Source organism: Oncorhynchus gorbuscha, unplaced genomic scaffold (assembly GCF_021184085.1).
Source record: "Oncorhynchus gorbuscha isolate QuinsamMale2020 ecotype Even-year unplaced genomic scaffold, OgorEven_v1.0 Un_scaffold_375:::fragment_2:::debris, whole genome shotgun sequence".
Taxonomy (NCBI): Eukaryota; Metazoa; Chordata; class Actinopteri; order Salmoniformes; family Salmonidae; genus Oncorhynchus; species Oncorhynchus gorbuscha.
In genome coordinates this window covers 40,161-50,000 of record NW_025745226.1, presented here as the reverse complement: position 1 = coordinate 50,000, position 9,840 = coordinate 40,161, and the positions used below count along the sequence as shown (strand labels likewise).

The window sequence follows — 9,840 nt, the reverse complement described above, 5'->3', positions numbered from 1 at the left end:
GAGATGTTGTTTCCTACCTTCACCACCTGGGGGCAGCCCGTCAAAGTCCAGTATCCAGTTGCACAGGGCGGGGTTGAGGCACAGGGCCTCCAGCTTGATGATGAGTTTGGAGGGTCTATGGTGTTGAGGGTATTATGGTTACTATGGTTAAGGGTACTATGGTTAAGTCCAATCAGGATTTTTTTTCATTGTATCATGTTAGGAACCAATGCATAATCTATCCTGTGTGTGTTTATGTACTTCTGTGTGATTTCTTAGTTAGTTTGTAAATAAATAATTCACCTAATTGGTATATCGCTGATTAATCATTTATGCTAGGGTTTGTGCAGATATCCAAGAGTTTGCGACATTCAGAATATGACTGATGAGGTAATAATGCATTAATAAGTGACTGTCATCGATGAAATATGAAAATATCTGAAGAGTTAAATTTGGGAAATAGTAACTCTAAACAACATTTTCCCGTGGTGCTCCGACTTCCTAGTTAATTACATTTACATTACATTACATTTAAGTCATTTAGCAGACGCTCTTATCCAGAGCGACTTACAAATTGGTGCATTCACCTTATGACATCCAGTGGAACAACCACTTTACAATAGTGCATCTAAATATTTTAAGGGGGGGGGGGTGAGAAGGATTACTTTATCCTATCCTAGGTATTCCTTAAAGAGGTGGGGTTTCAGGTGTCTCCGGAAGGTGGTGATTGACTCCGCTGTCCTGGCGTCGTGAGGGAGTTTGTTCCACCATTGGGGAGCCAGAGCAGCGAACAGTTTTGACTGGGCTGAGCGGGAACTGTACTTCCTCAGTGGTAGGGAGGCGAGCAGGCCAGAGGTGGATGAACGCAGTGCCCTTATTTGGGTGTAGGGCCTGATCAGAGCCTGGAGGTACTGAGGTGCCGTTCCCCTCACAGCTCCGTAGGCAAGCACCATGGTCTTGTAGCGGATGCGAGCTTCAACTGGAAGCCAGTGGAGAGAGCGGAGGAGCGGGGTGACGTGAGAGAACTTGGGAAGGTTGAACACTAGACGGGCTGCGGCGTTCTGGATGAGTTGTAGGGGTTTAATGGCACAGGCAGGGAGCCCAGCCAACAGCGAGTTGCAGTAATCCAGACGGGAGATGACAGGTGCCTGGATTAGGACCTGCGCCGCTTCCTGTGTGAGGCAGGGTCGTACTCTGCGGATGTTGTAGAGCATGAACCTACAGGAACGGGCCACCGCCTTGATATTAGTTGAGAACGACAGTTTGTTGTCCAGGATCACGCCAAGGTTCTTAGCGCTCTGGGAGGAGGACACAATGGAGTTGTCAACCGTGATGGCGAGATCATGGAACGGGCAGTCCTTCCCCGGGAGGAAGAGCAGCTCCGTCTTGCCGAAGTTCAGCTTGAGGTGGTGATCCGTCATCCACACTGATATGTCTGCCAGACATGCAGAGATGCGATTCGCCACCTGGTCATCAGAAGGGGGAAAGGAGAAGATTAATTGTGTGTCGTCTGCATAGCAATGATAGGAGAGACCATGTGAGGTTATGACAGAGCCAAGTGACTTGGTGTATAGCGAGAATAGGAGAGGGCCTAGAACAGAGCCCTGGGGGACACCAGTGGTGAGAGCGCGTGGTGAGGAGACAGATTCTCGCCACGCCACCTGGTAGGAGCGACCTGTCAGGTAGGACGCAATCCAAGCGTGGGCCGCGCCGGAGATGCCCAACTCGGAGAGGGTGGAGAGGAGGATCTGATGGTTCACAGTATCGAAGGCAGCCGATAGGTCTAGAAGGATGAGAGCAGAGGAGAGAGAGTTAGCTTTAGCGGTGCGGAGCGCCTCCGTGATACAGAGAAGAGCAGTCTCAGTTGAATGACTAGTCTTGAAACCTGACTGATTTGGATCAAGAAGGTCATTCTGAGAGAGATGGCGGGAGAGCTGACCAAGGACGGCACGTTCAAGAGTTTTGGAGAGAAAAGAAAGAAGGGATACTGGTCTGTAGTTGTTGACATCGGAGGGATCGAGTGTAGGTTTTTTCAGAAGGGGTGCAACTCTCGCTCTCTTGAAGACGGAAGGGACGTAGCCAGCGGTCAGGGATAAGTTGATGAGCGAGGTGAGGTAAGGGAGAAGGTCTCCGGAAATGGTCTGGAGAAGAGAGGAGGGGATAGGGTCGAGCGGGCAGGTTGTTGGGCGGCCGGCCGTCACAAGACGCGAGATTTCATCTGGAGAGAGAGGGGAGAAAGAGGTCAGAGCACAGGGTAGGGCAGTGTGAGCAGAACCAGCGGTGTTGTTTGACTTAGCAAACGAGGATCGGATGTCGTCGATCTTCTTTTCAAAATGGTTGACGAAGTCATCTGCAGAGAGGGAGGAGGGGGGAGGGGGAGGAGGATTCAGGAGGGAGGAGAATGTGGCAAAGAGCTTCCTAGGGTTAGAGGCAGATGCTTGGAATTTAGAGTGGTAGAAAGTGGCTTTAGCAGCAGAGACAGAGGAGGAAAATGTAGAGAGGAGGGAGTGAAAGGATGCCAGGTCCGCAGGGAGGCGAGTTTTCCTCCATTTCCGCTCGGCCTTCCGGAGCCGTTCTGTGAGCTCGCATTGAGTCGTCAAGCCACGGAGCGGGAGGGAGGACCGAGCCGGCCTGGAAGATAGGGGACATAGAGAGTCAAAGGATGCAGAAAGGGAGGAGAGGAGGGTTGAGGAGGCAGAATCAGGAGATAGGTTGGAGAAGGTTTGAGCAGAGGGAAGAGATGATAGGATGGAAGAGGAGAGAGTAGCGGGGGAGAGAGAGCGAAGGTTGGGACGGCGCGATACCATCCGAGTAGGGGCAGTGTGGGAAGTGTTGGATGAGAGCGAGAGGGAAAAGGATACAAGGTAGTGGTCGGAGACTTGGAGGGGAGTTGCAATGAGGTTAGTGGAAGAACAGCATCTAGTAAAGATGAGGTCGAGCGTATTGCCTGCCTTGTGAGTAGGGGGGAAGGTGAGAGGGTGAGGTCAAAAGAGGAGAGGAGTGGAAAGAAGGAGGCAGAGAGGAATGAGTCAAAGGTAGACGTGGGGAGGTTAAAGTCGCCCAGAACTGTGAGAGGTGAGCCGTCCTCAGGAAAGGAGCTTATCAAGGCATCAAGCTCATTGATGAACTCTCCGAGGGGACCTGGAGGGCGATAAATGATAAGGATGTTAAGCTTGAAAGGGCTGGTAACTGTGACAGCATGAAATTCAAAGGAGGCGATAGACAGATGGGTAAGGGGAGAAAGAGAGAATGACCACATGGGAGAGATAAGGATCCCTATGCCACCACCCCGCTGACCAGAAGCTCTCGGGGTGTGCGAGAACACGTGGGCGGACGAAGAGAGAGCAGTAGGAGTAGCAGTGTTATCTGTGGTGATCCATGTTTCTGTCAGTGCCAAGAAGTCGAGGGACTGGAAGGAGGCATAGGCTGAGATGAACTCTGCCTTGTTGGCTGCAGATCGGCAGTTCCAGAGGCTAGTTAATGTTTACATGATTAGTTTAATCACATAATAATTACACAGAGGATTGATTTAATAATATAAAAGTCTTCACATTAATGATAGTACAAGACATGACACAGTCCTTGTGATTTACAATTGAGAGGTGACATATTTTCATAGTGTGTCCAAATTGAAATGACCTCACTCTGTAAGTAGCCACAGTGTGTTACAGATGAGAAGGAAAGCTACAAATCGATACAGTGTTTACTAAGCATACGCATCCTGTTTACAAAGTAAGACCATGTGTGTCTAAGTCTTTATTGAGCTTAATGGAGGTCTAAAATGGTTGGAGACAGGGGAAGGACAGCCAATTGGAGATGTGACCCCAGTGGGTATATCTTATCTCTTACTTTGTTTCAGGTTTAGAGCGTTATGGCAACTGCAGTATGTGAGAAATTATGTACATATATGGAACAACATAAATATTGTCTGGTAAAATGCATTGTCTATTGTATAGGACAGGAAGCCAAAGGAAGGCCATGAGAGTATGGGACAGCTGGAAACACTAAAACTGCAGACACATAGACGCCTAGAATAGCTGGACATACAAAGCTCAGAGGGATATACAAAGGAGGGGGTCAGCCAAATGACCAACTGATGGATTATAGACATCAATCACATGACAGGGGAGACACATAAGTCTGTTGATCTTAGACAACCATATGAAGAGAAGGCCCCACGTTGGGCGCCAGGACAGCGGGACACACTAAAACTAGAGGAGACACACAGTCCGCTGATCCGAGATAAAAGACACACATACAAAGGGACACATGGAGTTAATTACAGGGTCAAAACACAGGCCATAGGATAGAGGGACGTATATTATCTTTAGGTCAAAGCAAGGGTCTTGTCATCATTATAATCTGACGGGAAGCAGATGTGGGCGTTATTGGGCTTAACAAGCAGGATGCACGGATTGGGATGTAACTTAATTTGCATATGGGAGGGACTTATGTAGTATGGTATAACTCAGAGCGAGTGCTCTGAAAAAGGGTGTGTGTTCTGCGGACCACTCCGGCTTGTGATACTGTTGTATTAAAAGTCTATATTGATTTTCAAAGTTCTTGGTTGTGTCATATTTGAACCGATTTTCCACCACAGATTTGGCGAACTTTTTTCCAGCACAACAGTTCATACAGTTGAGGTATATCACATTTTGTCATGGCACTGCAAAGCTGACAGTATATAATATAGTTGAGAGATGTATATCGCATTACATTATGACAACCACAAAGCTCATAGTTCAGGTGTATAAAAATATGAGTTGAATTCAGACGTGTACAAACCTACGTACAGTCCACTCTGATCGACCATGGGCATTATACTAAAAATGTTTTGTATACCAATGACTTGTGTGTAATTGTGAATTCCCTATAGTTAGAGCAGATTCACATAACACTATACATTATTGCATTATCTCATAATCTATATCTGTTTCATTCCACAGTATCATCGGAGCTGTCAGGACCGGATGTTACATGTTTCATGTCCTCAACAAAAGTGGCTTTAAGCAGTCGGTGTGTGACACCAGCTTCTACAGCGCTCCTGTCAGCAAGTTCTGGGCCTACGCTTTTGTCCTGAGCAAGGCCCCTGAGCTGGGTAAGGAATGTCCCAAATAGGGTCCAGTTCTGAATGCTTCAGATAGAAATACACTGCGTGTACAAAACATTAGGAACACCTCATTCCATGACATAGACTGACCAGGTGAATTCAAGTGAACGCTAGGCTCTCATTGATGTCATCTGTTAAATCCACTTCAATCAGTGTAGATGAATCAGAGGAGACGGGTTACAGAAGGATTTTTAAGCCTTGAGACAATTGAGATATGGATTGTGGGTGTGCCCTTCGGAGGGTTAATGGGCAGGACAAAATATTTAAGTGCCTTTGAATAGGGTGTGTTAGTAGGTGCCAGGCGCAGCGGTTTGTGTTTGTCAAGAACTGTAACGCTGCAGGGTTTTTCACACTCAACAGTTTCTTGTGTGTATCAAGAATGCTACACCATCTAGCCAACTTGACACAACTGTGGGAAGCATTGTAGTCAACATGGGCCAGCATCTCTGTGAAACCCCTTTGACAACTTGTAGAGTCCATGCCCTGACGAATTGAGGCTTTTCTGAGGGCAAAATGGGGTGCAACTCAATATTAGGAAGGTGTTCCTTGTGTTTTGTACACTCAGTGTATGTAATGTAGTACAGACATGCATGTACCTCTCTGTCATGCAGTGCAAGATAGTCAGCTCACCTTGAGCTGATGTATGCAAGTCATTTCTGGCCCTGGCCAATGAGTGGGAGCGATGGAGTGGGTTGTAAATTGGTAAATTAGGTCAGAGGGCCAATCAAAGAGAAGGAGGCTGGTGCAGGACAAAAAACAACCTTGAAACAATTTATCTATTTATGTAATTCCGGAAGCATTTGAACTTTCTAGTGCACTTCTATTGATCAGCAGAGGCCTATTACATTAAGACCTGTGTGTCTGCATTTTTATGCTGTCCCCTCTCTCAGAGCAGTAATCTAGTCACTTCTGCCCATCTGTCAGTCAGACAGGGAAGTAATAGCGTTGATAAATGGACAGAGATGCTGAGGTGGCAACAAAAAATTCATTAGGGAATAATTTACGTATGTCTCCTACTGAGCAAGGGCATGCTTCTAGAATAGGACAATATACAGTATTAGACCAGTTTAGTTTGTACTGTACACAGGGACAGCAGAAGTAGGGTTTTGGCAGCAGCGGCCCCCATCCCCTGGTCTACGCACCTTCGAAGCTCAACTGGGTTAAATGGAATGAAGTCTGGGCACTGACTGTAGGCCTATATGTAGGCCTCACATGTAGCTTAATATAATATGAACTCCTACAGAATTAAAATGATACATTAAATGGTAATTTTGTCTCTGCAATAATATAATTTATTTCTTTCAGCATCTTGAGAGAATGTGAATGTGCGATTAAGGAATGTGTACACGTCTTCGTCAGAGACATAAAAGCTGACAGTTTATCAACCACACACAATCTGAATCCAGAAATCTTATTATAAACATGTTGGGTCATTGTTTTAGAGTTGGGCTATTGTCTCCCTGGTCCCTAAACGTCCTCACTCCGGCGAGAGGAGCAGAAGTGAAAATTAACTTTACAGGTGTCAACTCGATTATTATTGATGCCTTCATTCTATCGATTAGTGACATTATTCTTGTGGGCAAGGCTTAATTTAGTCTTCTAAGGCAACAAGTCATGACAGATGATAAGATGCATGTATCTAATTACAGACAAGTACACTAACAAATGGCCTACCAAATGTCAGAAATTATAAGCTGAAAAATATAAACAAAAACAATGTTTGCCCCCCCTGTCAAAAAATTGTTCCGCCGTCCCTGACTGTAGAGTAATGTTCAGTTTAAGAGTGTGTTAGTATGTTGTAGTATGCTTCCTAATATGGTGTGTGTGTGTGTTTGTGTTTAGTGCTTTACTGTACTTTTGAGGACCACAACATCCCATCTTTCCAATTATTTTTTTGCAAGTGCGGTCCAAAAAGCCGGTCCTCACAACTTCATACTTCTACTATGTGTGTTCACTATTGTTTGAGAGAGAGTGAAAGTGATCAAACATCAGAGTATAACTAAGTGATTTCCCCCTCCCTCCCTTTTCAGGCGACACGGTGTTTATCGTGCTCCGTAAGCAGCGCCTCATCTTCCTGCACTGGTACCATCACATTACCGTGCTGGTCTACTCCTGGTACTCCTACAAGGACCAGGTGGCCGGTGGTGGCTGGTTCATGACCATGAACTACCTGGTCCACTCCTTCATGTACACCTACTATGCTGCCCGGGCGGCGGGTTACCGGGTGCCCCGACCCTGCGCCATGGTCATCACGGCCACCCAGATCATGCAGATGGTGATGGGGCTTGCTGTCTTAGGCTTGGTCTACCACTGGATGCACGAAGTGCGCTGCCCGTCTTACGTGCCCAACATCGCCTGGGGCTCACTCATGTACTTCAGCTACCTGCTCCTGTTCGCCTCCTTTTTCTACAAGTCCTACCTCAAGGTTGCCGCTGACAAGGAGTCCAAGGCCAAGTAGGGGCTAGATTCGTCAGAGGCAAGTTGTATACTGGGCAAGTCATATTTAAGAGTGTGCCTAGTTGAGAAGAATATTGCGTTGTGCCATAATGTGTGAGTCACAACTGGTTTTTGCTAGTTGCTGGGTCCACGTCAATTGTGGCAAGCCAATTTCTTCCCACCCCAACTTTGTATTGCTGTAGCTCTAATAACTCACTAGAACCCTGGATAACACGATAATGGAACGGTTGTTGAGAGTGGACAGGGGAACCAGTGCATGATCAGTACACATTAATATAATATCCCATTAAATTTAAAAAAGGCGATAGAGAGTGCAGCTCAGTTTGAATAAAAGTACTACTCACTGCATTTTGATTTTATGGCATTGTTAATCAATCTTTTTAACCAGCTGCTTCAGTCAGAATCTAGTGAAAAACACAGCCATATGAGTCCTGAGGTTTCTCCAAGGGCAGTTTACAACCGCGTTTGCAGTCTGCACGTTCAATGAATTCGACAGTCACTTACAGGACATTATTCATGCCGAAAGACTCTTAACTTGTAGTGAAATATGGTGCTTTTTAGACCAGCGCTGAGAATTGTCTCACTGTATTAGACCTCACAACCCTATAGTATAACGAAGTGACGATCAAAAGGAACCAATGCAGTGATTAATGAGGATAGTTTTTTTCTGTTTTAGTTGTAGGTAATGGGCTGGGAATAGGTGGGAGGAGAGAAGCGCATGGAAAGGAGTGACACTTGGAACAATGTGTCCATTGTAAATAATATATCTTAAGAATGTATTTATTTTCTTAAAATCTAAAGTCTATGGTGGTCCTTGGAGTGTACCAGGAAATAGTGGGACTCAGTTCGTTTCTGCCTGTCTTAAATTGTGCAGTATGAGTTGTGCACTTTTGTATTTGAAATGTTTTTCTTTACGTCACAACAATGCACTATATTGTTTTAAGTATTACATCTCTGTGTGTTCATTAAAGAATCGGAAGTCCCCTGAGATTATTTTTATTTGTCAAACAGTAGCTGATCGAACATCATGTCTCCAGAATAAGACCCTCAATATTTATTGGAAAGGAGTAACAAGCTCATCACCGTGCATTTTTACCACCCTGTGAAGTTCATCATAACTTCCCACTGGGCACAGACCTTAATTCAATATCTGATCCATGGTGGGTTATTTAATTTGTAGCCTAATAAACTGAATGCTTTCCCGAGTCATAGTGGGAGAACCACACACCATATCATGGTGTGAATTCGAGTTTACTTCGATATGACACTTATATCAATATTTGTGAATACCACCATTTCTCCCATAATACATTTTACAGACAAAAACATCCCACCTAGCGTAACAAATTAGCTGTTTCCATGACATTTTCTATCCGACATTTACTTTACTCGCATAAAAATGTTGGATGGAAACCTGGTTACTGTAAAGCCCTAGTTATTTTGTTGCTTTGACAAAGTAATTTCTGATGATGATGATTTATTTCATGTGATTAGTGATTAATCTAATCCAGGGATGGGCAACTGGCGGTCTGCAGCCCCTCTGTTGTAGGCCTACAGGTCAATTGACCCCCCCTGGGATGTGGGTACACAGACCCGCGAGCCCCTCATGATGTATTCAAAGTTGACCATACCTGATCTAATCACATTAAATTTATGTAAACCCTGTTACGTTTAAGGTCAACTCTGTAACGTGAACTGAACTCTCATTTTAAAAGGGTGAAAATATAACTAATTTTTTCAAAAGGAACATGGAATATCTAATAGTCAAATCATAGTCTAAAAGCAGGTGAGCTGGTTCTACTCTTTTTGGCCATTTCCTGTTGTTTTGTGGTGGGAAACGTAGTGGGTCGAGCATAACATGTCAACCCTGTTACCCATAGATAGACAGGCTTGAAATGATTTAACAGTAAAACATTTTTGGGGGAAGCTTGCATTTAATTTCCCTCACCTGTTTAACACAACAAGCTTCCATTCCCCCTGTCACAAGGGGCTTAATGGCTGATTTAAGATGAAATCGTCAACCATGTTACCGCAAACCATGTTACTATATTTGGCATTTAATAGGCATTTACTATAGTATTTTTTTTTTTAGATGGGAAAGTGTTTTTTATTAAGTTAACCATTTGTTCTTTGACATCATAATATTAAAATGAGGTTAAATAAAAACATGTTATAATATCCAGAAAGGTACTCAATTGGTGGAATGACCCAGATACTGTTACACATATTCCTTTTTGTTTCCTCCTATTTTAAATACGACCACCAGTGTTGATTGGTTACATTGTGTAAGTAGA

At 44.7% G+C, this 9,840-nt stretch overlaps 1 protein-coding gene across 1 annotated transcript; it reads left to right on the top strand.

The window, feature by feature from the left end:
• Positions 1–4,925: 4,925 nt before the first annotated feature.
• On the top strand, positions 4,926–8,529 carry LOC124018025 (elongation of very long chain fatty acids protein 6-like; the record flags this gene model as incomplete). Its single annotated transcript, XM_046333276.1, is given in 2 exon segments — positions 4,926–5,077; positions 7,120–8,529. Coding segments are annotated over 2 exon segments (580 nt in total), but the record flags the coding sequence as incomplete, so codon positions are not given.
• Positions 8,530–9,840: the final 1,311 nt, after the last annotated feature.